The sequence below is a fragment of the Phaethon aethereus genome (assembly GCF_964289735.1).
Source record: "Phaethon aethereus genome assembly, chromosome: 3".
Classification (NCBI taxonomy): domain Eukaryota; kingdom Metazoa; phylum Chordata; class Aves; order Phaethontiformes; family Phaethontidae; genus Phaethon; species Phaethon aethereus.
The window spans coordinates 70,985,433-71,013,306 of NC_138576.1; the positions used below are offsets into that span (position 1 = coordinate 70,985,433).

At 39.8% G+C, this 27,874-nt stretch overlaps 1 protein-coding gene across 1 annotated transcript in view; it reads left to right on the plus strand.

Moving 5' to 3' along the window:
- Window positions 1-1,383: 1,383 nt before the first annotated feature.
- NOX3 (NADPH oxidase 3) overlaps window positions 1,384-27,874 on the plus strand; it is a gene marked incomplete at both ends in the record, with an annotated part of 38,098 nt that continues 11,607 nt past the window's right edge. The window contains 10 exons of the mRNA XM_081997493.1: window positions 1,384-1,428; window positions 2,101-2,196; window positions 2,402-2,512; window positions 4,357-4,441; window positions 12,396-12,541; window positions 15,587-15,768; window positions 18,368-18,497; window positions 21,193-21,285; window positions 22,440-22,693; window positions 26,326-26,488. Coding sequence (XP_081853619.1) covers window positions 1,384-1,428; window positions 2,101-2,196; window positions 2,402-2,512; window positions 4,357-4,441; window positions 12,396-12,541; window positions 15,587-15,768; window positions 18,368-18,497; window positions 21,193-21,285; window positions 22,440-22,693; window positions 26,326-26,488 — 1,305 coding nt within the window. The remainder of the gene's footprint in view (window positions 1,429-2,100; window positions 2,197-2,401; window positions 2,513-4,356; window positions 4,442-12,395; window positions 12,542-15,586; window positions 15,769-18,367; window positions 18,498-21,192; window positions 21,286-22,439; window positions 22,694-26,325; window positions 26,489-27,874) is intronic.

The window sequence follows — 27,874 nt, forward strand, 5'->3', positions numbered from 1 at the left end:
AACGGAAGGGAGGCCAAGGGGAAGGGATTTCCCTCTGGAGAAGTGCAGAAAAATCAATAAATTATTCTTCTCTCTTACTAAAGGCAAATCAGAAAATGTGTTCTTCATGTTGAACATAATCATGCTGGATGCTCAAATAACCACCTACTAAAGAAAAGTCTTGAACAGACTAACAGCATTCTCTGTTACACTGACCTGTCAAAAGGTTTTGATCTTGCTGAGAGGTAAATGAATCCTGATGAGACATTTCTGCAGGTGGCTCATTAGATCCTTGCAGGAGTAAACCTCCGAGGAGAAGGAAGTAGGTTAAACAGTCCTCCAGGATAAACCTGGAGGAACAGGAGCATCTGGTTTTATAAATAAAAACAAATCCCAGAAAAAAAAAAAAAAAAAAAAAAGAAAAAGAAAGGTAAGCTCTAGCCCTGGCCAGTGTTTGTGGATTGTATTTGGAAGAGACTTGTATTTCCTGAGTACCTTACGTCCTGCCAAAGCAACATCACTTTGCAGACAAAACGTGGGAGCAGGTTCCGGAGCACATGGAGAGCCACAGCGCCTGCCAGGCTGCTCAAGCCACATGCACAAGGGACACGGTTTTACCTACCCCCACTGTGCTCAGACCTCTGAAACAGGCGTCCTCTCCTCACCTCACAGGCCATGGGTGAAGGCAGATGTTTGTGAGGCTTGACAGAGAAGCCCAGGAGGACTTCAGTTGTTCCTTCTCTCCTCCTAGCAGGGAGGGAAGGAAGTAGCATTTGTGTCCTTACTCTGCACAATACAAACAGGAGAAAGAGAAAGCAACTGCTAATTTTATGACTATCATGCATTTTAACATTGCCGTAGTCTATACTTGCAAGGAATCCAGATGAGTGTTACAGGGACACCCTTTTATTCTGACAGTTCCTGACTTCTGACTGAGTGACTCTGCCACTCCCAAGATCTTTTAGCAACGCTCCCATCTTACACACACATAAGGGGTGCTCCCATTTGCTACTAAATTAAAAGACAAATCACGAAGACGTATTACACTCTGTTCACACTGCACAGACAAAGCAAAGAAACCCACACAAATGCATGCTAGTACAGGAGGACAATTTAATGACAGCATCTCTCATTTGCTGCGAAATAACTCTGGAGAGAGAAAGGACTGGACAATGACCAGCATTTTATTTACACAGGTCATGAGACTTGTCACTTGGGTGATCTGTTCTTGTCAGGGAGTCCTTAATTAGAAAATTCCTAGAGAGAGCTCCTACTCCCACTAGGTGCTTATTAAAATCTAAAGACAAAAGGAGTTAGTAGAAAAGCCTGAGGAATGGACGGAGAACTCAGGTTACACCGAAAGGCAGGAGTCAGCTGCTGCTAGCGTAGGGAGAGGCACTCAGGATGGGATGCTGGATTTTGAATGAAAAACTCTCAGTGCTGTTATTAGTGAGTATTTTTAGCATTTAAAAAAAATCTAACTGGATATATATAAATATTTTAAGCTTGTTTAAAAGACATTTTATGGTTTGCTTACAGTAATACTCACAAGCTTAACGTAAAACTTGCTATAAAATATTCAGGAGCCTTTTTATAACTAGCCTTAAAAACAGTTTAAAGTCTTACTGGTTTATTTTTAATTAGTTTTAAGTCCACGTACTTTAGTCCTCAGATAAAGGGAACAGGGGTTTGCAATTGTAATTGAAATTATATTCTGAATTATTTTCAGAGGGTTTGGTGCATTGAGTACGTGGGGCAGAGAAAGGAATTTCCTCAGCTCCTAACTCCCTCCATTTCTGGAATTCTTTAATTTTAGATTTTATTGCCTTTTTAGAGAGCAGGCTAAGCCCTGTGTTTAAGATCAAGTTTACCATCACACAGTAAATGTCATTTATATCCTTTATTGGGGATAGGACTGTAATCCTGCATTTGCTAAAAGATAGCCTCATTCCAGCAGGCATTTGTGATTTCTATCATCTGCGATCAAGAACTGAATTGCACACTGATTTCAAGTGTCTCTCAGATACTTTTAAAACTATAACCATAACCAGTTTTTTATGCATTAAAAAATTTATAAATTAAAAATGTATATCACTAATCTGTAGCCTCTGTACTTTGTAGCTGGTGTGGCTGGGACTGAATTTCTATTTGTTTATTGATACCTTCCACTGGTATGAAGACGAAGATGCTTACATTTATACACGGATTATGCTGGGAGTAAGTACGAGTTTGGTTGTTAAAGGGCTCCACAAGAAGAATGTATGCATAGTCTGATTTTATTTACATCCTTCATAATAATATTTTTGATGCTTCAAGAGTAATTTACCCATATAAGAGTATTATGTTAATATAGTCTTTTCTTTCTTTTACTCTTCCTATACCAAGCTTGTAATTTAATTTCTTTATACTGTTATATGTACAGTCAACCCTGTCTTGGGCAAGAGCTTCTGCAATGTGCCTTAATTTTAACTGCATGCTAATCCTGTTACCAGTCAGCAGAAACCTTATTTCATTCTTAAGAGGAGCAAGCATTGTAAGTACCATTTCTCAAATAGCCACATTATCCTCCCTTTTTTATTTCTGTAGTTCAGCAGTATTATCCATATCAAACATTTTCCAAGGAATTTTAATTTTTGATAGAGAAGTCTGTACACTATTGCATAGTTATTACCATTTAAATTGTCAGCATTCATAGCTGAAGAGAAACAAATGGCTTGTTTAACACGGTGCTGTAAATGCAACACTGATTTTGGCAGCCGCTGCATAGCATGGTGTCATGAAGTGAGAAGTGAGAAGCTACAAAAAGCGTACGTAATAAATGCAGCTTGGCCAAATGGAGAAAATACGTATCCATCCTGTGTATCCTGTGTAGCTGCAAAGCGAAAATTGGAGAGAGAAAATGTACAGATAGATAAAAGTGTCGTAAGGATAATAAGGAACATGTTGAAACCCTTCTGTCTGAGTGGCCACCATTCAGGTCTCCCTTTCTTGTAAACATGTGTTTTTGTAATAGAGTGGTCATCTGCTAGGAGGCATTTACATTAACCTCAGCACCACCCATAGGAAGTACTTAAGGCTGTAGCACTCCCAGCTATACCTTCAACTTGCAGTGAATTATTATAGTCAGAGCAATTCCAATACCACATGTTTGGGGAAAAAACCCACTTGATCACTTCATGACTCCAAGAGTAACGGGAATTTAGAAATTGTAACATTAATTTATTTTATTGTAAGCTGGTTCTTATTTCAGTTCTGCCTTTTTTTGCTTCAGTTAGTTACATTTCCAGCAGTCTTTAGGCTGGGAATCAATGCTGTTTTATAATTATTTGAGTCCAGGAGCTGAGCATTTAAGAAAAAAAGTCTTGTTGGACTTCTGAATCAGTTTGAGAATTAACATAAAGTATTTGCATGCCTACTTAGATGCAGAGTAAGAACTCAGAACTGGAACTCTTCTTACCAATAATCAGTATTTCACTCTTCTGGACAATATTCTGCTCCTGCGGAGCGGGGTACAGAGCAACTGGACTGGCTCCAGCATGGTCAGCACAGGGCTGGATCCAGTGACTCTCCCAAGGAGGGGCTGGGTCTTGGCATTGTACCCCGCGGTGCTCCAGACTTTTTTTTTTTTTTTTTTTTGAAGTTTTATCAGCTGTGAAACAGCACGGATAAATGCCAGGGTCTTTGGCATGGCACTGTGCCAGGTCAAGCAAGCAATCCAGACACCCAGAACACTGCTCAGAACCTGAATTAGGTCTGCAAAGGCTACCTAGGTTCCAGCGGAGTCTGTTAGTTCGGGCTGGTCGTCACCTACCCCGTCCCCAGGCTGGCTCGGCACAGAGGCACCCAGCTGGCCACAAGCACACCAGCGTCCGGCACTTCCAACAACGGGAAGACGGCTCGGTAACACAAAAGCATGCAGCCACCCGAGCTCCAGGCAGCCTCACCCTCCTGGGGCGTGCGTTTTGTGAAAGCAGTGAAAACGCTTTCGTCGCAAGCTGGCTTTGCCAGCAGCCCGGCTGGGGTCGTGCAGCTAAACCTAAGCTTGCACAGCAGTGGTGGCCCAGCCCCGTGTTCTTGTACCAGCAAATCAGTTAATCACCAGCCCAGATAAACCACTCACGAATCACAGCTAAATGTAGCAGAACTTTATCAAATCTGTTTTTGAGCCCCTACGCAGGTTGAATACCTTCAGAAATCCTGGGGTGTCACTATGCCAAAAACAGTTACCTGACACCCAAAGTTAAGGCCAACCCAAAACTTCCACTGAACGCCTTCAACATTCCATTTTAAATGTACTGAACTCTTCTCTTCCCTCCAAAATGTGAGCTGTAAATAGTAATAGGAATGTTATAAAACAAGATCTGCTTTTTCACCAAGTGCTGTGGAGGAGCACTGAGGAGACAGCTTGACAAAAACATCGCATTTCACAAGATGGTTGCCTATGGAATAGCTGTAAATGCAAGTAAGCTTTATTTTTTTGTCATCTTTGCCTTTGAACTGTTCTGAATTTCACAGTGATTCTGCCTAATGCTGTAATCCCCATCAGCTCTGCTATTTTAGTGCAATCATTTGGTGACTGCAGCTTTCAATAGGTGCAGGAGTCCCATCTGATTAACCATTTGCAACCTTTTTTGTTCGAGAATTGTTTGACTGTTAAGCCAATAAACTTTCAACCTGGATAGTAACTACTAGTTGCCATTTAGCTAATGTGACCAACTTGTGTGCTCTTAAAATCTAGTGTAAATAACTTTCATTAAATACCTGAGAGTGGATGTTTGGGGAGATGACATAGCATTACAGTCTGATTTCCTAAGGAAATGGTGCTTATGAGTCACACTGCTCATCTGTCCACCACTACATCTTCTTCAATAATTTTTCAACCAGGTAATAAATTTAATCTGAATTTGAGACAAGAAGCTGCCTCAAAACATTAGATTACTAAATATTTTTTTTAAATAGGTGATGGGTACAGGGAACTAATGGTTCCCTTGAGAGAAAAACTGCATCTTGAGATCAAAAGTTGTATGTTTTGCTGGTCCTAGTGACTTACTGAACTATAGGTGTTTGTTCACCTGGCTGGGAAGAAGATGTGGCACTTTCCCGTTCCCCAAGTCAGTAAAGGACCTGGAGAAGACTGAAGCTTGTAGGAATTCAGAGGAGATGAGGAGAACAGGAGATAGTGTGGGGAAGAGGGAAGAAGGAAGAATGAAAGACAACATGAGGAAGGACATAAACACATAGAGATGGAGAGGTATCTGGGGCAGGTAGTTCTTGTAGAAAATGTGATGGACACATGGGAGTTAATCAGGGTTATTTGCAAGCATAAGACATTGCAGGGCAACAGTTCTACCTCAGGCTGTCAGGGTGGATCTTGGTCCCAAGATTTTTTTTCAGTCTACATGAGGGAGCTGCTTTTGCGTGTATAGGCTGTTAATGTCCCCATGCAGTGAGACAAGAATATGAAGTCAGGTTTGCCATCAGGAATCAATAGCTAAAATTTGTCCTTTGTATGTAGTGCTAAAGAATTCAGAGGGGAAGGCTGGGGATTGAGAACGTGCATCTTATAGTGTATTATGATGATTTACTTATCTGCCATGTCCATTCATTTATCAGAGTTCAGTTTCAGTACAAAGCAGATTCGTACAGAACGCAACATTGCTTCTTTAATTAACAAATCAACCCAGGAATGTAAATTAACCAACTTCCACTTGGTGTATAATTTCTCATGCTCCAAAAAGAAGGCAAAACGGCACAGTCAAACCTTTTATGTTTTTGGTTTTTACATTCATACAAAAATGTTTGCTAGTGCATTAAGGTGGACAGTTGGGAAGTACAAGTCTATTAGAAAAGTGATTACTTTATGGCTTCAGTAATTCCAAGGAAAAAGACACAGGAGCTGATGTGAAATGACAGAAAGAACTATTATTTAATTCTGTTACTCTCTAGGGACCAAATGAGGGTTTGCTGTTGGGTTGTTATTTGGGTTGAGTTTTGTTCCAGAATATAAAATGGAGAAATAGTTGATGAGATGTTTGAGGAAGAAAACAAAATACAGGGAAGTGTAATGAACAAAACATGACAACTTATGAACTCATGCTTCTGTAACAGACAAGTGAGAAACAACTATAATATCTGCGTAAACACTACATCACCGTATAGTCAGACTTGGGTAAAGAATGGCCAGAAACTCATTTGCCTGAAATTAAATTTCAAATTCATTAAAACAATACAATCTACAGCACATATTGTGAGAGAAAAGCAACATTTTAAAACGAGTAAAGAGGTATCCATAGGTATATCGAGTCCCTGTTTATAAAATCTAACACTGTTAAAATAATGTGTAAATAGATGCCATTTTCCTCTCAACTGAGACATTATTTATCCAAATACTACCTATATTGCCTTTTGTTACACAAAAGCATAGTCAACTCCTATTAGTCTATTGCAATTTAGTAATTCTTAGTTAAAGGAATGTTCTCCCATGTATGATCAATAGCCTAAATGTGGCAGCAAGAAGTTAAACCAATTTGCAGATCAGATCAGTAAGCTTAGCCACACAATATAAAATTGTAGACTCCCTTATTATTAAAGTAACATGTATTCATCTCAGCTTGCCAGGTGGTGTTATTCCAGTATATTTATTTAATAGCCTGCTAAAAATAGTCAGTGCGACATTAGTATTGTCTGGCTTCTAACAAGCAGCCAGCTCAGCTGAGGTGCGTGTGGCCTTGGAAAAAGTATATCTGTACCTTTAATTTTTCATCAGCTCTAATACAAATTCAAGAGCAGGCTTTAATTGGTCAGGTCATAAAGGGTTATAATTAGAGACTAGTGGAAAAGGGAAGTCAGAGGAAAGAGAGAGAGTAAACAATGCTATCTATAATCAAGGGCATCATTGAAAATTCAGTAAAGGGGATTCTGCTTAGTTTGGCTTCCTGTGTTCTGCATGCCTGTCTGTGATAAGAGCTGTCTGGGAGTTATTCACCCACTAATAAATCTTCCTTATAGACCTGTAACTCTGCTAGAATAAAATCACAGTTTCATGCACTCTCAGTTTGATCAATGCAAATCATTCTACGCTTTCTAATGCAAAAGAGACTTTTCAGTTGAGAGGCAGTTGTCTGAAATCTAAAGACGTCTACAAGAGACAGCAAATAACATTTTGTACAATTCCTCTCTCTTACTGTATTGTTTTTACCCTCATAAGAAAGTACATTCATACATTTTCTGAAGCGGGGATTTTGAGGGGGTGTTGGTGGTTTTTTTTTTTTTACTTTGGCATAAGATGCATATTTTGAAGAACAAACTGGTGCTTGTGTTGTTTGCAGAAATGTTATATATTGTTCCAACAGTCTTTGAATTATGATATGAACAAAGTTTAAGCAATTAAGAGAAAGTAGGGGAAAGGCAGCGAGGTTCGTCGTAGTTGGGCTGTTTGAAATGGTGGTTGCTGCTCTTTAAAAATCCCAGCAGTGTGATTTTCTTTAAAAGCATGCAAAATGCAGACAGAAACATAGTGATGCTAGGTGTGTTTGGCTTCTGACAAGCACCGAAAAATCTGTTGCTAAAAATACTAGAAAATCTTTCCTTTTTCAACCACGTTTTGGTAGTGGTGGCTATGTGAAGGGCTTTGGTGATCTGAATAACTTTTTTTTTGTGCAAGCGATGAAGTTTTCAGGGAAGCAGATGCTTATCTTCAAAAGAGGTTTAGCTGATATCTCAGTGTTGTACTTCCAGAAATCACAGAAAATCAAACTTCCATTAAACTGCGTTTTTTTTCAGTCAGATTGCTTAAATCCAGACTTGGTGCAAGTACTAGGAAGGAAACTACATTAAATTAAAGATTATAAGCTTCCAGCTAGGATAAAAAAATGGTCCAAGTCATGTTCTCCTTTGATGTTTATAACTATTCTAAAAAAAAAACCTCCAACGCAAGTATGTGTGTGGTCACTATTGTTGTAATTTTTACATAACCTGCACTTTTTTAGTCCACAAAGACAGCATGAAGCTGAATTAAGCGTTCTATGTAACCAGAAAAGGCACAAGGCAGTGGGTGGCAAAAGAAACGGGGCTTGGTCAGGGGCAGAATTCCCCACGCCTGGGTTAGTTGCTTACAAAGCCATTCTCTTCACTGCGGGCAGAAAGGCCAGGATTTGACCCATTGACTTTATCACGGTGGGTTGGTTAACCAAAACATTTAACTTCTAGCAGCAAGCTCAAATTTGATTATTATCCTGTACAGGCATGCAGAAAAAGAAAGAGTGAAATCTTGCCCTCAGATAAACACATACAATTTCTGTTTAGTTCAATGAGAGTTGTGCATGCTTCACTGAAGGCACAATTGGCTGAATAAGACTAGCTAAATTGACCAGAGTTTCAAGATAATTTAATTACGACTCTTTGTATTTAAGAATATGTACAGTAAACACCGTGCGCTAATAGCAACCCTTTCCCTCCCTCCCTCCTTCCAATAAAACAGAGGTGGACTAGATAGAACATCTTGGGGTCAAATACAAATTAATGTATGTTAAGTGCTTCAGAAGCTCCAGATGCTGTTAAAAACAACAGTCAAAATCCTTCAGTTTTCATGCACAGTTATAAAAAAGAACTTTGTTTAAAAGATTGTACGATCTATTCCGTGCTTTATATTTGGTCATGCAGAATGAGGAAAAAATTGAACTGAAAATCCTGAGATGTAGTGCCTTAAACTTTGCCCTTATGATTAACTTAGATAAGTGGTGCAGGGAAAAAAACAAACAACTCTTGTAAGCTCAGATTTCAGAAATCTGCATACTAATTTTGGAATTGCTTAGTAAATTCTATACACTGCAGATGCAAAGGACCTTCAGAAAATGCACTTTAAGGATGTAAAGTATTTTAGCTAATGGCAATATATCCAGTGCCAGACTTTTTAGTTTGCTACAACTATTGTACATTAAATGAACCACACTGAAAATGGAATTAGATCTTTGCATTACTCTTACCATCCAGCTATAATTCACTTTTAGATTGCATCATTTTTTCCTAGCAGCACGCAAAAAAAATAATCGGAAGTATTAATCTAATAACACCCTAGGCAATATTTAATATCAAGGGAGACTCAGGTAAACCAACATATTCAGTACATCATTAGTTTGAACGTTAATATTTTCCAGTGTATCGTTATACTCTGTACATTAACAGTGACCACCAAATAGCTTGCAGAAAAGATCTCTCCTTTTCATTGTGGAAGTCTTCTACACTTGTAACATCCTCTACTTGTTAGATGAAAGCTGGAGGGACTGTCACCCAAAAGGGAAGATGTGGTAAATCCCAAAGAAGAGGGTATGGTGATGTTTCCATTGACAGTAACAGAGTAAAACACAGCAATATGCAGATGGACAATTGTGCAAAAAATGCAAAGGACATTGTCTTTTCATAGCCTGCAGAAAAATCTTACTAGGTTAAGTTGAAGAAAGCGGATCTCCTCTTCCAGGGAAAAGCTGCAACATGATTACCCTTCATTAAACTTTAGGCTTAAGACCTTCTTGGGAAGCTATGTCTACTCAACCCACTGTTTTTTTCTGTTCAAGACTACAAATACTCTGTTAGGAAATGTGGACCTCTGTCTGGAAGAAACTACGACCTCATTTCATTCTCAACACTCGGCATATACCAGATAGCACCAGGTTTCCCGTTGCTGCTGACATGACTGGAATTTGTACAAATCACGTACGATCCTGCACTTTGAGGAAAGTGCAAGATATTGTAGGCTTCTAAACAACAGAAATGTCATCATTTCACGTGAATATTTCACAATCTGCAGTATCACTTTTTAAAAAAAATGTATGAGCTTTGAAGGTGAAAGAAAGAGTGTTATCCTCTGAAGACAGATTCGAACCGCCACCTCCAGTCAATGTTGCTATTTTAAGTAAGCAAGGACAGTCCAAAACCTGCACTTAAATCTGCAGGGAATCTTTGGTAAAACAAAGCTATGGAACACAACTGTGTGAAGCTCACCTGGTCCCAAGGCTATGGTGACTATTACGTCATATTGGTGTTAGAAAAAGTATCCTGCAGGCATAGAGGACAAGAAGCTCAAGTACCATTACTGATGGCACCAGTCATCACTAGGAGATGCCAAGATATAATTGCTCAGTAGAATTCCCCTCAGAGATTTATTGTCAGGGCTCTCCATCTTTTGACAGTTTTCGCTCCTCTTTCCCTTAGTCCAGCACCGGACTACGTGCAGCATGTAACTCCACACCCTACCGCAGACTGTGGTCCGTTACCCCGCACTCCCGACCTCCAAGTGAGCTCTTTCAGATGTCAGAGAAATCAGGTCCTCATCAAGCAATGACTTGGTTCACTTCCAGCTGGATCTGATAACACCCTTACCAGGCCAAAACATCTGTTCTGAAAGGAGCCCCTTGTAGGAACAGTTCCCCCCGCTTCCTACTCAGCACTTGAGTGCTGTTACATCTAAATACATAAACAGTGTTTATATACTGCTTATACATCAGTTGTATGCCCGGGAACAGATTGCCACAGCCCCCACACAGCTGCCACCTCAACCCTGCAGCTCTGAGCCTCTCGGGCTTTTGGGTTTTGACAGTCTGAATCCACACATCTCCCCCACTGCCTGTGGTCTCGTGCAGCCTTCCTTCCAGCGTCCCGGCGCTGCCGAGGTGCTGGGAGCACCCTCTCACACGTGGGCTCCGGGGAGCCTCTCCCACCTGATGCTGGCCGGGATGTTTCACATACAGCACCTAATGCATAACAACGTACGCAGGACATGCCAGGTCACTGAGTCCAATACCCTCTGATGCTCACAGTCGCGTCATATATGCTATTTCATAAAATGACCAACCTTCAGCCGAAAGCTGCTTAGATTGCTTGATCCCATTATCCCGTTTATTGAAAGGTTATTTTAGAGCCTCATTCCTTTGATGGCTTGAATCTGTCTTCTAATTTCCAGGCTCATTTTATCTCTGTGCAGTTCATACCCATTTGGATTCAGTCTCCATTCTGCTGAAGCTATTCCAGCTTGTATAAATAATTTATTGTTCATTGGGCCAAAGTTTCAGAAAAAATGGGAACTTGATTTTGCAGTTTGGGTGCTCAGGATATTCACTTGGAAAAAGAAAAAGAAAAAGAAAAAGAAAAAGAGTAAAAGTAAAAGCAAAATAAAACAAGAAAAGGAGAAAAGAAAAAGAAGAAGCAAAAGAAAACAAGAAAAGGAGAAAAGGAGAAAAGAAAAAGAAGAAGAATAGAAAAAAGCAAAAAGAAAAAGAGAAAAACAAAAAAGGAAAAAAGGAAGAAAAAATAAAAGGGAAAAAAGAATCTTCTTTTGAGAGAATATTGTTCAGGGAAATAGATCATATTTGATTTACTACAAACTGCTTTTTAGAAAGGTTTTTTAAATGGTCAGGGATAGGAACAGATAAACACTGGAGGAGAGATGATAACAGGAAGCTAATTATAAAAACTAGAAATAGCATGCCCTAATAGCTCTACTGTAAACATGTAATTGTTTTTCATTGTCATTTTTTCATCCTTTGGTGTTTAATGTTTTGCATTAATTACAACTTTCCTGTAATGGATTTAAGAATCTCTCGTATTGAAAACTGAAACTCTGCACCTAGCATGATTACGACTTTATGTTAGCCAGTAACAAAACAAAGCCCTCCCTTTTTCCCTCTTTTGAAATTATCATCCTTCCACTCAGGAAAAGAATTACAGGGGAGTTCTTACTTCAGTTCAAGGCATTTTTCTAAACTGACCATTTCACATGCCTTTGGGGAGAAGGCCAGAAGCAGAGGTGATATATGATGCTCAGGGCAAATCAGATCTAACACTGTGATTCAGACTTCTCCCTTAAAATCATAGTTCCTGTGGCTTCCCCAGGCTGTACCTGCATAAAGTGATTCTACAGCTACTTGTTAATAGGGGACAGATTTTGGATGCATCTCTTAAATATCCCTGGTGCAAGTTGCAAACTGGTCTATGCCTAAAACGGACAAGTTAGTGTCCTGCATAGCAATTATTAGACCATGGCACATGCTAGTATATTAACTAAAAAATAGGGATTTTTAATCAGTTTACTTCATTTTGAACAACTTAAAATCAGAGGCAAACATCTTTATATCATCTCTCAAGAGCTCCTCCTTTCATGACACTGAAGACTGTGGGGCACTTGACTGTAAACATGGGAGGTGACCCTGGAGCTGTTCCTCTCCTCTCAAATATGAAGCAATTGCTTCACAGTAGACACGTATTTCATAAAATTTTCCTTTTACTGTCAGCTTACCCATGCAAAGCTCTCAATTTATGCCCAAGCTTTTCATATAGCTCGTAGTGTGCTTAATGAAGTCCTTCCTGGCACTGTGGACACACACAAGTGTGTCTGTAGTTTCACACCACTCTCTCTCATGCAGCCATACATATTGTTGCCCACTTGATCAACATCGAGCGGTATCATACCAGCCAGACGAAGGAAGCCGGGGAGTTACGGAATAAACTTTCTGGCCTTGGCAAGAGCCCAAATGAAAGCTACTTGAACCCAATCAGGACCTATGAAACAGTAAGCTGTCACTTTTTTGTTTTCCTCATCTAAAAAGTTTTCCCCTGTGGATTCTATTGACGGTAAGACTGTATTTCAAAGCCTTTTAACCAGAGCGAGAAGGTGCTGCCAAAGGTTAACCTCAATTTCAGCTGAAAACTCTTACTCAGAGCTGCAATTTTCAGGTTACCAAGCTCAAAGAAATGTCTACAGTATTTTAATTAGTTTGTCAGGAATCAGCTGAGGTGGGGGATAAGGACTATTGTGAATAGTAGACAATAAAATGAACCTGCAAAGAATTTTAAAAAACTAAACTAAACTATCAATGTAAGGAAAAAACACATCTTTCCAGAAAGATAAAAAAGAAAAATCACATAACAACATGTTTTTCACAGTTGCTATCTGCTTCTCCCCACGGCTGTGCAGTATCTTCCCAATAGCCCCCAAACGGGGGGTTTATTCTGCCCTGTTACATGTCGCGTGTGGTTGCCCGGGGAAGAGCATGTGCAAAGCCACCCGGGGGACTGCTGCCCACAGGAGGCAGCGACTGAGAAGCTGGTGCTGCTGTGTGCTCTTCAGAGACAAGCAGGACCACACGTACCTCAGCCCTGCAAATAAATGGTTCTGCACGCTTTGGGGAAGAAAAGTGACTCTCTCCTGTCCGCTTCCTTGGCTATCTCAAAACAGCGTGGGTAGAGAAGCTATTCTTCATAATACTCATCAAGAAAAACAGATCCTTTCTACAATGCATGTATGTAAAATATGCAAAAATTAATCAGCTTTTTCCCTTATTCCATCATACTATACATCACATAGATGTTGTTTGTTTGCTTATGTATACTGTTGTATACTCCTGTATACGCCAGGGTTGCAATGGCCCTGGTAAGACTCCCACACACATTGTTTCTGCCCTTCAGGAATTTCCCACATAGCCAGCATGCCATAAAGGCTGCGTGAACATGGTGTGGGGTTCTTTCAGTCAGTGGTTTGCTCCACTGAAACAAGAAACAAAATGAGATGATGGCCAGACAACCATCAGCAGGGTCCAATAGTAATTCCCATGTACAAGGCATTTTGTCGTATTTTTCCTCAGTTCCTGTCCAGTTTAGATAATGTGATTTTTGCATCTTTCAAAACAAACAAGTAAACAATTCTCAGGTTTGAAGAAAACCAGGCAAATGAATGGTCTCAATGGTGTGAACATAAAAGTCTTGATGTTGGTGTTGACAAAGCAGTTAGGTTTATCAGAACAGGAGAGCAAGCACGGACTAAGCTGCCCAGTCTTTCGGCACAGCTGGTGCCCACTCTCACCACATGCCCATGGGATGTTCCCCAAGAACAGAACAGAGCTCACAGCTCTGAACAGGAACCTACTGTCTTTCAGCATGCATTTTTTTCTCCACTAAGCTTTCCCATGGTGATATAATTGTGAGGTAGGCCTCTAATTAACATTAAGATCCTAAATACCCTTGAGGAGGAAGGCTAGCATTTTCTGAGATCCTTTCCCAGATTTGTCACAGTAATATGCCCTACAATTACCAGCCTAGGTTTTACTCTAACCTCTAATATTTATATTTCTTTTATAGGCCACTTGTGTCTCAGTAGCTACACTCAGAATTAATAAATTATGAAGTAAAGCAAATAAAAGATTGCTTCTAACTTCAAAGAAAGTTCTGAGAGCAACAGTTCAGGCTTTCTTTTCAGTTTCATCTTACCCCTGTAGTAGCAGTGCACTAAGTGTCTTTGGCATTTTTCCTTGTTTCATCTCAACAGTCAAACTAGCCACTGCAGTGGAAACGTTCAAAATACCACCTAGATCAATCCTGTTAATATGTAATAGGATCTGAACACACTCTTCACAGGCACCAATTTGAAAATGTACTGTGTGCTGTCAAGTGTGAACATTTTTCATGAATGATTTTACTGTAAAAAGTGACTGTAAAAATGGCATTGTGGAATTTTATCACCTCTAGGATTTCCATATCAAATGAGTGCACTTTACAAGTACAATATAGGGTTTTTCTTTTTTCTCCTAGTATATTAAGCTGTAGAATCAAGTCAGGATCCAGAAGCCATGCTGAGCTCCTTCATTCCTGTGCATTACCACCAGGAAAACAGATATATGTGCTTTGCAGGCCAAACGGGGACTTAATTTACACTCTGCTGGCATATTTAGCTTGGGTCTCATCTTGCGTGTGAGATTTTTACCCCAGTTCTTCACGATTTGCACTTTATAACTGAGATCAGCGTCTGACTGTTGTGTTCAAAATACATCTTCATTCTCACTTCAGTTTATTTTGGTGGGTTTAGACAGATGTAACAGACCTGTGCTGATGTCTGTGAGTCACGAACAAGAAAGAACATGTTCTAGCCCAGCATATTAATGTTTCATCAAACCCAAGTATCACCCAATGTATCTCCAGGTAAATGTAAGGAAGAGATAAATGAGATATGCTGTTCAGGTAAATGAGAGCATGCCATTTTTATGCACCATTTCAGGGCTGCTAAAAACCCCAAAACTTTGAAGAACGTAAGCACAGAAGAGCCGCAAAACTTTATGGTTGCAGGTGTCTTAGCATCTCACTTTATCAGCCTCACATGAATAAGATGGTTTCTAGTGCTGTTTTGCTTATTACATCTCTAGATTTAATCTTTTCATTTCTCTAATCATTCTCCTTTTTCTTTCTGAGACACTTTTGCATAAGCAAAATAGATAAAAATACTAACGAGACTGTCTAATTTCCTACTTTCAATTCCTGAAACAAATAAGTGGAAGCAAACATTTACACATCTGTCTCGGATAAGCCTGAGTGGAAGTAGAGCAGAGGGATATTTTTCCATGCTCTTCAGTGGTAAAATGGAGGTTTTCCTTGCCTCCATGTCTTGTTCTGGTTTTGGTCCTATGCTGAAAATATAGCTTAGATTTTGGCTTCATATGTAATAGCAGCAACAGTAACAATAGTAACCGTAACAGAAGTAGTAATACAAATAACAGTTATAACAACAATAACTACTAATCCTAATCCTAATCTTAATACTAATACTAATACTGTATTCTTATTCTAGAACACAACAGGAGAGGTACTAACCACCATAGCTGGAGTAACTGGAGTTGTGATAACTGTGGCTTTAATTCTGATCATGACTTCATCCACTGAGCTCATCAGAAGGTCATGTTATGAGGTGTTCTGGTACACACATCACCTCTTTGTGGTTTTCTTCATTGGTTTAATAATCCATGGTATGGGGTAAGTGTCTGCATAAACTACATGGGGTATACGTACACAGTTTGAGACGAAAAACAATTCAAATCAATAATCCTGTGCTTTTCTATTAACAAACAGCTGGAATCTTTGCTTGGAGACAGATTGCAAAACGAAAGCATTTTGAAATTAAACACACCACTTTTCTAAGGACTAAAGGTGTGTTTTAGTTCTTTCGACCACTCTTCTACCATCTTACAACCTGCACGTTATCAATGCATCAATCTGAATGATCTTTCATCTCTGGGAACTGGGGGCATTACAGATTAGGAATCAAAGCTTTGTGGGTTCAAATTAATAATACGCTCATAGGTCTTCTAAGGCACTTTGCGAGAGAGCTTGTACAAGCTTGACAAGTTTTCAGCATGTCAGTTACCCTGTGGTGGATGTCCCTGTGCCCATTCTCCTCTGCATCCATAAATGTAAAGTAGTTTTGACCTTCTTAGTGGGAAAAGAACCCCAAATTTCCTCACCATAGAGAAATACTGTGCAGGAGCAGTAGGCACTGTATTACAAACCAAGTTTAAATGACTGCAGTAACAAACAACTCAAGTTTATGACTAGCCCACTCAGGTGACTTTTATGGAGAAGGATGGCTACCAGGTCACCGATTGTCCCCCTGTTCCTCAGCACAAGAGGAAGGTCCATCCTCTTGGTGCAGGGCTCCAGTTCTTACACTGAGGGACAGCAGAGTTGGAGGAGCCTCCCTGAGAAGCTCAAGGGCTGAAGTCACCTGTTGATGCAGACTGAGAGCAAGAAGGTCGCTAGAAATGAAAACATTTCCATCTTCCATTTCCAGCTCCATTGACATCTTCTGCTTCTCCCTTCCGTGCTTTCCCCCATTTCCTTTTCTCATTTCTTTGCCATAGTGTTAACGTGAACGTACACTGGTGCATCTACATTCACATTTTAATTCAGATAGAGAGTACAGTTTTGAGGTAAATCTCATGGTCCTCCTCTCCTACCAGGTTTGGCTCATACCATGGCACAACCCCTGGAGTGCATAACACAGAGCGTTTTGGGATGAAACTACACTGACGGGAACACACCTCTGTGTGCCAAGCACTAACAAGTGATCGATCTGTTCACAGGACCAAACCAGACCTAGTCCTAAGCCCTAGGTAGCCCTCAAAGGTGTTCAGTGCAAGGCCCTCAACAAATACTGCTTCGCTCCATAGATCTTTCCCTGCTGACTAGCATACACATGGCCTCAAGCAGTAGTAAAGCTTTTCAGATCTAAGGACAGAGTCATTTGGTGTTAGCCTAATACACTTTTTATCCCTGCCTGTTTCGTAAAACATTCAGATGGTGTTGCCCGCCACTAAAGTACGTAGAGATCACTGCCCTTTGACACCGGGACCTCCCCAGCCCACAGCAGTGTGTGCCTGTGCCTGTTCTCTGGAGGTTCATGGTGTCACCACGGGGCATGGAACAGCCCAGCACAATGTGTTGTGATGTGCTACTTTTCTCACCTCTTTCCTTGAGATGTGAGAGCCACCACATCCAGTTTGGCTTGGAGTGTTCTTGAAATCGGCCCAATTAATTAGTCCCACGTTTCAGAGGCGCAGCTGCAAACAGATGGTGTAAACTGTATCCTGACCTGATTAAAATGACCTCCCCTCTCTCTCTGGTAAATCTTTTAGAATACAATTTCAAACAACTATAATGAACCCTTTACACCTCCAGCTTTGTAAGCTCCCTCTGCCTAGCTGGCTGATCGGCGCTCCTCAGCAAAAGACCTCCCCGAAGAGGGACACTTATTTAAATAACAGCCCTATCAACTGAACAAAACTCACTCAAGCCTCCCTCCTTTTCTGTCTGTCTGTCTGTCTGTCTGAACGGGTGGCAGCCGATGGCACCGCCACATGAAAGAAGGCAGCATTTCGTATCTCCTTGTCTCTCGTTAGACTAGCGGGCAGGACAGACTAAGTATGAAAGGGAAAATTCAGGGAAACAATATGAAACAAACAGACTTTCCCCATAAAAATCTTCCTTCTCTACCCGTCATCAACACCAGCTGAAACCCATTTAAACTGTACAGTCAGGATTGATATGTTTGGGAAAATTCACATCATTAACATTCTCTGAAGTAAAGAAGCTACAGTTTAATATGTTTAGAGAGTACACAGCTAATTATGGTCCTCCAACTTTATTTGCAGCTCTTAAAAATGCATTTAGAAAGCAGCAAAGGAAAGAGAAGGTCTGTCACTATTAAATTTTTTTTATTTTTCTAAACAATACCAGATGCTCCTATATACAGGAGGTCAAAGTGTCTGCTCCAAAGAACTTGGAAATCATTCTAATTTTGCCACAAACAGTAAAATGTACATTTTCTAAGTAAGGACTCTCCACTCTTCAGCTGCATTGATGTATACCAATACCATAACACACTTCTTGCGTTTGGCCAAAGTCATGGTAAAGCTAAAGGAAAGGTAATCTGAACAGGAGAGCAGAATAGGGTTGAAATGACCAGTTCTTGAACTTTCAGTTATCTCCGATCTGTATTCGACTACCAGTGCAAAACCTACGGATGCACAGAAACCTGGCAAAGCCGCGTATCACTGGTGAACATTTTTGTTTTAAGTCAGCTTGTCCGAGGTCAGACGCCTCAGAGTCTGCAGCTTCACAATGTCACTTACTGCAAAGATCACTACCTGGAATGGGAGAACGCCACTCAGTGCCCTTTGCCGCAGTTCTCTGGCAACGAACCTGTGGTAAGAGCGATGTTTGTCTTCTGTTTTTAACTTAATATCATTCCTTGGGAGGCCAAATATCTTAGGCAGTAGGGGCTGGAGTGTATGCCAGTGACTGGCACTTAGTGTCATGTTTAGAGAGTAGTTTCACATTTTTCTTCCATGACCTCTCCTTGTGCCTTAAGGTATTGATCACAACCTCCTATATAATCAGTACAGACAGGTACAGATTAAGAGTGATGTGTAAAATGTTGGTGTTATTAATATTTTTTTTTTTCATTTCTGGAAGATCCTTTAGTTAGGCAATGCTCCCTTTGAAGGATATGGATTTCAGAATTGTACTCTATTTAAATCTGTTGTGTACGTTTATTTTTAATTATTCTTTATCGCCAGTATCCTTGACGTGTTCATTGTTGCACAAACAGAGCCTCCAAGTGAAAACCTTATGAGGGCAGAGATACAGAAAATACAATGGAAGAGCAAAGCTAGGGATGCAAATTAATATTATTTTTTTAACTGATAGTACTTTAATATGGATAGTCTAAATACCAAGGGAGAATAAGTTGGAGATAAAATTATGTCCTTGCTTTGGGGCACATACTTCATATTGTCCAGCCTTGATGTCTTAAGTTAGGTAAAAACGAGAGAATATGAAACAATGAGTTATGAAAAGGAAAGGCGAAAGGCAGGAAAAATGTCCCACGGAAGGGTGGTTTTGCTGCAACAAGATTGCAAATCCACAGGGGGTAATTAAGTAGCAGATTTGTACAGTATGTCAGATGTCTAGCATCCAAACAAAATCATTTAACATTTAGAGCTCAAGATTTAGCTTGCTCATATGCAAGTTTTTGTTGTTTCTTCCAAAAAGAGAAAACATACCAAAGGAAATCTTATAGTAAAGGAGAAAAATTAGCATTCAGTGTCTTGTAGCTCTTTTAATGACTGACATAGATTTTTCTTAAACTAAACTACTGTTAGCCACTACCCAACCCGCATATTAATGAGAAAATGAATGCCTCTCTAAAAATTTCAGCTACGATGTCGCCATAAAAATCAATACGTGGCTACGCACCATGAATACAGACACAAGCCTGCTTCCAACAGCATGTCTCGACGTTCTTTATCATAAAGCTAACTGGAGAGAACTTCCACTTCTCCATGTTAAACCTATCTTGCCGCACTTCCCTGCATACCCCAGGCCACGCGTTGCTGCCCCACCTCCGTCCATTCTCACTACAGGAGGAAATACCACTTGGGCAAGAATACTGATGCCCGATTAGCCGGCCAGGAGCCGTGTTGCCTAGCAGCCCGTCCCTCCTGGTGGATGCCCTGTGGTCCCAGCCCAGCCAAAAGATATTTTGGACTGAATGCTCCGTTGCACTGGAGCGATGGCACATTGGAAATCTCAGCTGGGCTCTCGCTCAGGGTAGCCTGCAGCCTTAACATTCCTGTCACGTGTTTTTATTTACAGGTAGCACAAATGGAAGGGAGGAAAAACAGGTCTCATCATTATTGTGGCTTGATATATGCAAATATATTCAAAGCATGTGAGATTACCCACTGTGCAGAGACACCTGTAGTATTTAGGGACAACGGATGTGTTGAGTTTCTGGTTTAGCTGAGAATCATCTGGCTTATGCTGGTTTCTTCCCATTATTAAATCACGCATTTTTTTAAATTTAATTTTCAAGACTTAACCTTGGGAAATTGCCACTCCATCCTCTTAGCACTTTCTAAGGAAGCCACATAATTTCATGGCTTGCTTCTCATAAAAGATACTTTATAACCCCTGTTACCCAGCTTGTGGAGCAAAGTCAACGTTTCAGCAAGTGAAGTTACTCTTCGGAGATTTTAAAAGCCACATGATGGTGGAGTCTTCAGTTTGCTAGAATGAGCTGTGCAATTAAAAAAACTAGAAATAAAACAGTATCTCCAATAGAAAAAAAAAAGGATTTTTTTAAATCATGAAGATTCAATTACATCTAATTATCTTAGCTATCAGTGCAACTCAGTGAAATAATCAGCTAGTATACTTGAATAGCCAAGTATCTTTAATTGTTATAATGATCAGCACATACGATTAGCAAGTACAAGCACAGCAATCATCTGCAATACTTAAATTATGACCAGCTTAGTATCCTAGATCAAAAAAACACATTTATTGATACAGAGACGACTAATGGATTAAATGGAAATATATCTCATTCCTCTAATTGAATATTTGGGACTTAATGTTTTCTCATGCAGCATCAGAAAACTCAGAGCTGACAATAACAGCTATTGCTATCTGACCCTTCTGAAATATTTTGGACTTTGAAGAGCAAAAAAATAATAAGGCTACATGTAATATTGTATAAATGTATGCATCTATATGTCTTTGGGTCCAATGACGTCTATATGTAACACCTAAATAGATTAACCCTTTTGCCATTTAGTAGGAAAAGATTTTAAAGGACTCTTCTTGGCCAGAATACAGATAGATATTAGCACTGCTTTTGGAGGGCATCTGTGAAGGAGTCCCATATGTCTGTTCCACAAGAAGGCCAGAACTGCTACAGTAGCAACAGAAATACTCTCATGAGAACAGCAAATCAAAAATCACAGAAATCAAATAATTTCATTTTAGTCTACCTGCTGATTTAAACCAGAAATGCAAAATATTTTTCCAGAAATTAAAATACATGTTGGAGCTTTTTTAATATGCAACTTTCTACAGGCTTGGAAGTGGGTTTTAAGTCCTATGGTGCTGTATATCTGTGAAAGGATTGTTAGATTTTGGAGATTTCGACAGGAGGTGGTCACTACTAAGGTATGTAACATAGTTTGCATGTCTGCGTAAAAAAAAAAATGTCAGTGACAGAATTTATCTTTTATAGATAACTCCTTTACATTATGACCCCATTTTTCACTCCTAGCTCCAGCAGCTCTTCCATCATTACCATGGTTTCAGCCAAGTACTGATGTTAGGTTTCTCATTTGTTCCAATAGCAAGCCCGTAAGAATATTCCATACAGGCCCACACCTAATTAATGAAGTACCAGACTTATAAGGCTACACCACCATAACACAAACCTCTGCGTAGAGGGTCTCTCTTTTTACTGGGCTGAAAACCGTGTTCCACTGCAGTAAAGGGCAGAAATACGCCTTTGCAGGACTTCGACTTCAGTAGGACACGGTTTTTACTTTCAAATCTGGAGGCTTCCAAGGAGATTAAGGGTTATATTATCAATTAGCATAAATAATCGAAGCTTCATTGATGCCACTGTAACAATTTATCCCAGTTGTAAATATCTCGGTGTGCTGAAGGCCTGTTTAAGTCGCAGCCAAACGGATGGGGAACGCTGCGACTGCAGCAGCCGAGCGTACATGTATCAAGCCAGCGACCGGAAAGATGTATGTGGGGAAAAGCATGTCGGATGAGTCTTGCTGCTGATCTCACAGAGTGGCTGTCATCTGAGAACCTCGGTTTACTATGTGTGACGTCAAAAAACCTGGCTGCTTAACTGAGATTACCTCTTAATAAACGTATATTAGAATTGAGCTCACTGGTCTTGATTCTTCTTGCCGAATCAACAACCATCCCATACAAGTTAATTGTGTTACATGAGAGTAGAACTGGGAAATCATTCCAGGCTATTAAGGAATACTTTTGCATAGGCTCTACTAAGATAGACAGTTGACAAAATGTTGAATTGTTACAGCCTTTCCTCTGCCTCTTAGACGCACAAAGCAAGCTGCTACACATTACGGGCTGTATGTGCTCTCAAGCTACTGGGCAGCTACAGCACTGCAACGTACAGTTTAGGTCATCATCTACAAGACATTTAAAAATTACTGTGCCCCCCAGTTCGCATTAACTTGTGGTTGAACTCAAGCAGAAATGATTGCAAAGTCACTGGCAACTTAATGGAAACGGCCACTCTTCGGAAGGAAAACAAAACAGGCCCTTTTGTTATCGTTTAGGTGGTGACGCATTCCTCTGGAGTCCTTGAGCTTCACATGAAGAAACGTGGCTTTAAAATGGGACCTGGTCAATATATCTTTCTACAGTGCCCATCCATCTCGCAACTGGAGTGGCACCCTTTCACCCTCACCTCAGCTCCCGAGGAGGACTTCTTCAGCGTTCACATACGGGTCGTCGGGGATTGGACTGCGGCCCTCTTCAAGGCCTTCGGAGCAGAGGAAAAAGCTTTCAAGGAACTGTGGATGTTACCAAGGTTTGCATAGCAAACAATACATTTAAAAACGTTAATTCTACATTTTAAAATAAATCTTAACATCTTTAACTTTAATTAATTTTGAGTGTGTTCTTTATGATACAGTATTAGATCATAGTTCTGGATCCATAAATATGCCATTACGACAAAAAAACCCACAAACACAGTCATGAACTTAGATCAACAGCTACAAGAAAATATGATGACTAATCCAAGATTTAAAGTCCATATCAACATCTGTATCTCTGTCACTTTTATCTAAATCTCTAACATCTATATCTACACCCAAAGATATCCATTTTGACAGGTAGGGGCTTAAGAACTGAATTAAAGCCACACTGGAAGCTGCCTGTTAGCGTTGTGCCTGTACGCTTATGCTCTGACAGCACCCATCACCTGCCATCCAAACTTCCAGCTTTTCCCTTCCAGTTACTTAAAATATTTTGTGGCCCCAGAAACATCTGTCTGAGCCTTACTTCTTCCCAGCAGCCTCCCTGAACTCTATCTCTGGTGACCAAACTCTGCTCCACTTTTTAAAGGTTATCGGCGTCCAAATTCTGTACGTGCAGCATCTTAATCCAAGCAAAAGGTTGATGCTTCACCGCTGCAAGTCAGCAGGGCTCTGCCGAAGCAAATGGGGCCATCCTGACCTACACCAGCTAAGCATCTGGCTCTGTCTGTGCTGGATTCAAGCCATGTCGCTCCTTGCAGGCGCAGCAGAGATTTTCAGCTAAGAGAAGAGCCCGGCACAGGATCGTTTCCATTCTGGTGGAGTGTGTAGGGCCTGGGACCGAAGGGACTATTTTCACCCTGGAAACCTGCTTTTCATAGGGAAGTCCTGGTAAAACTGAACAGCAAAAGGGACTTTTTTAAATACTGTTGTATAATTTAATGGGAACTGGATGCTAAAGAACATTCCCCTAGAAAGCTTATAGATGCCACTGAGCTACAGAGGCATACTAAAAGGCGGGGGCAGAGAAGAAAGTCTGGTCTAGTCTTTGCATTGTATCAGTTAATAAGAATTAGAAATGAAAGCCGTGCCTTTGTTAAAGGCAACTGGAATGAGAAGTATGCCATTTCAGCAGAACAGGAGCAAAAATGGTCTAAAGTGATTGACAGCCACTGTAAAGAATAAGAAAGAAAAATGTTATCAAACGCCGCCGGCCACAATGCAAGGCTGAAATTAACAGCACTGTCATATATAAAGACTCTTCTTTTTAATCTTGTTAGGGTGCCTAATGCCATCGTTCACTTGCTTTCTTGCAATATATTAAAAAGAGTATTTCAATGGTTAAGCTATCAATAAAGCAAAACCTAAGTCTTTTTGCACAGGTTTCAATATCTAAAGATAAACACCGAATTGGTGACTATATTAAAAAATAACATATAGCAGGAACTGAGCAGAAGACAGAAGCCATGTAGCAACTGAATGATAAGGTAAGGTTCTAAAAATAAAATATGCATATTGTCATTAATAAAGGAAGACTAAAATAAAATATACATGTATTTATACAGTAGAAAAGACAGCTGTGATTGCTGGCCAATTTGAGCGATAAGACCATAGAATAGACTATTCCTGTGAAAATAATCAGGTTCCACATGATGCCTCTTCAGGATTTTGGCTCACTTAATTGCTGTTTTAGTACACTGTCCCAAAATCTAACTTCTCTTACAGTCAGAAGTACTACATAATCATGCTGCTCAGCAAATGTTTACATGCTAAAAACAAGAATCTCCTAATGTTACTCTTCCAAAACTAAATACTTTCCCTGCCTTCTCCAAAAGTATAATGCTTCTTTCTAATGAAATTGTGTAGATGGACACAAAGAATATGGAAAATCTCAGCCATAGCTAGAAACAGTCTATAGCCCTATTTTCTGCTCCTCCCTTGGCAAATGCAAATGTAATATTTTTCGTCACTTTGTTCACTATCTTACTACCTTCCACCCCCCTCTCTAGATCAAATGAATGTGTTGTATAGCTCGATTTCTCTTTCTCCACTTTCTCCTCCCTACTTCTCTGAGTCCTTGTATTTGGCTAAAGCTCTCTTGCTAGGTCTCAGCAAGGCGTTCAAACCAATGATGGCATCTCTGTCACCTGAGGATTTAGGAGCAGACTGACAAGACAAATCTCTATAAGGAATGATTCAGAAATAATTGATCCTGTCTTGTAGCTCAGCAAAAGATTAAATAATCTCTTGAAATTCCTTACAGATTGATTTTTTCTCCACCTACTAACACTAATGAGAATTGCTCCCAAGCCCACATTGAACTACATAGAAAGATTACCTGAAAGCACTGCTTAGGCACTTTACATACATTCCCTGAATTAACCATATTTTACAGGAAGCTTTGAGTCCTCAAAAAGTACAAGGCTGGGCAATAATCTGAATAACAATACATCTTTTTTAAAAAACTTATTTTGTTTATATCTGAGGCCAGATTTTCAAAAGTTATCCCTGAGTAGTTGTTTCATTTGCTACCACATTTCCAGATGATTTGGAATATTGAAGTAAAAACGAACCATGTGACAATGTACAAATGAAAGGGAAAATGTTTGCTAGGATTTCAGGTACACTTGAAGAAAGCAACAATGGGGTTTCATATACATTGTGTCCCTATATTTTTGTGTACCATTGTTTGGTGTTCCGCATCTCTTTTTCTGTTAAAACATTTCATTCTTCCTATGTCTGCGTATTTGTTTGTTGTTGTATTTAAGTTGAACTTTAAAGACAATTCATGCAATAAAAAGCACAAAACAAAAGAAAACTTGAAACAAGGAAAAAACCTCGTTTTTCCTATGGACTGAGTGTTACATAGTGAAATCATCTGCCGGAGCACTTATGTTATTGAAAGACAGACTGGACAGAGCTCTCCAAAGTACTGGGTGTATTTACATTCCATGTCGCTAAAGGAATGAATCTGACTATTTAATAATCTTTTTCATCTCTAATTTTGACCAAAATGAATGCCTCAGCATCAGCAATGTGGATTATGGGAGGTAGCAACACAAACAAGCGTTTCTCCTTACAGATTTTGCCTTTATGTAGGTACGCAGTACAGTAATACTGCCAAAAATGTATTTCTGAAATATTGTATTTTCACAACGAGATGAGAAAATTGTAATTTCCTTGCATATGATGTCCTCTTTCTTGCTTTCTCTTTTATTATTTTAACGTGTATAGAGAACTTTTCAAAACAATTAATATAAAATGTTCCTCTTTACTTTGATATATACAATATAGAAATAAAGCTCTAAACCAGGATGCTTTTCAGTAATTCATAATTAAATATGCAAATTCCACAGCTAAATTTGGACATGCAATTATATGACTAATCACATTTCAGAAAGCCAGAAAATTGCAATTGCATGCTTAAATAGATGGCCAGGCCCCAAACCCACATGGGTGCTCTTGTTCTCTCATTTCAGAAAAAAACATTTGCTTTGCTATTAAATGGCACCCACTGAAAATTAAATGTGTTTGTATGGGTAATTTCTGTGCCAGCTCAGGCACGTCCTTTCTCTTTTATTTTAACAGAAGTTCAGTTTTGAAAATATGTAGCCTAACAAATTTTAACCTTTCTGTCATTTTATATGCTGCTGACCCTTGACTAAATGTCTTGTTGCTGCAGACTGGCCGTGGATGGACCCTACGGATCTGCAGCCACAGACGTCTTTCACTACCGAGTGAGTGTGTGCATTGCAGCAGGAATCGGAGTCACGCCATTTGCCTCTATTTTAAAATCCATTTGGTACAAATGCTGCAACCCTAACACAGTACTGGAGCTGCAGAAGGTAGGTGGAAAGTTTATCGCTCCATCAAGAAGTTCCACAAATGAGCCTATTTTGCCGGCTTAGAGAGACAATTCAGAGCTAGAGGCTCACTTGAGTGCTTTAACTCCCTCTCAGCAGCAGTCACTTGCTTCGCAGCTGCCTCAGGAGCTGCTGTGGGGTAAAGTCTCTGAATTCACTGTCATTTCCTGAGGAAGAAGGTATCACTAGCCGCCGTGTTTTTAGTAAAACCTGAAGAATCAGATTTTCAATATGCAACTGGAAATAAACGTGGAATGTCTTTCAGAGCTAGACAGATAGTTAGAGAGCTAGAGGAGAAATTTGTCCTCTTTCCTACCAAAAAAAAAAAAAAAAGAAATGTTCAAGGTCACCTCAGACAGCAGTGAAGGGCAGCACTTGCTCCTTGTCCAGCTGTAGGTTTCATGAGGGCCCTTTGGCTGTGTCCTGGTTCAGAGAGCTGCGCTCAGCAACGATTACCTGCTTTTCTCACCTTGCAAAAATCAGGATATTAGCCAGCGTAGAAGGAATAAAAGAAGGCATTTAAGCTCTGGATGAGATATATCAAGATGCCTATTACTGCCTCAAACCACTTTAATTATTTTGTTGAAAAAATATATTGGGGTCCGTAAGGCATGGATGGCACCAATTAAGTTAACATACTCTTGATCTGTTAACCTGTTGTACATCTTCTGCTAAGGATATGTGAGGCAGCACTGGGGAAGGATAGGTGAAGAAGAGATAATGGGTGAAGTAGGACGAGAGATAAGAAGGTAACAGAGAAAAAAGACAGGATTAAACATTCTCGTCCTTATCTATCACGGCAAGTGGTAGCCTGTGGTCTTTACAGCTTCTTTTAGCTCATTTTCCAATGTAAAAGCTGAATCAGGAACTGTTCAACATTTCACATTTAAGGACAGATGTGGAAATTGCATTGGAGTGGACAGATCTCTGAGAGGGTCAGTACCTATGGAGCTGACTGCAGGACAAAGCCACTGATCTTTTTAAATGAAAGAGTGTTAAAACTGGCATCTTAATGACAAGCTGCCACTGAAAAAGCATCTGGGATTTTAGTAACTGAGGAGTTGAGGACAGGTTCAAATTGCCAGGAGGGATCTTTGAGGCAGAAAAAACACTGAGAAGGGAGGGAAATAAAAATGAAAATATGTGCTAGATGTGAAAAGACGTGTATTTGCAAACACCACCATTGTACCAGAATGATTTTTTCCACTGCAAGAAAAGATACATATACGTATATACACATTATATGTGTATACTATGTATATTCTATACGTATACAAGTAAATTTGTTATTATTGTTATTGCTCTTGTTATCTAAAGGGGAAAAAAACAGAATTTAAGTATGCATTGAGAGTATAGTACAACTCATGT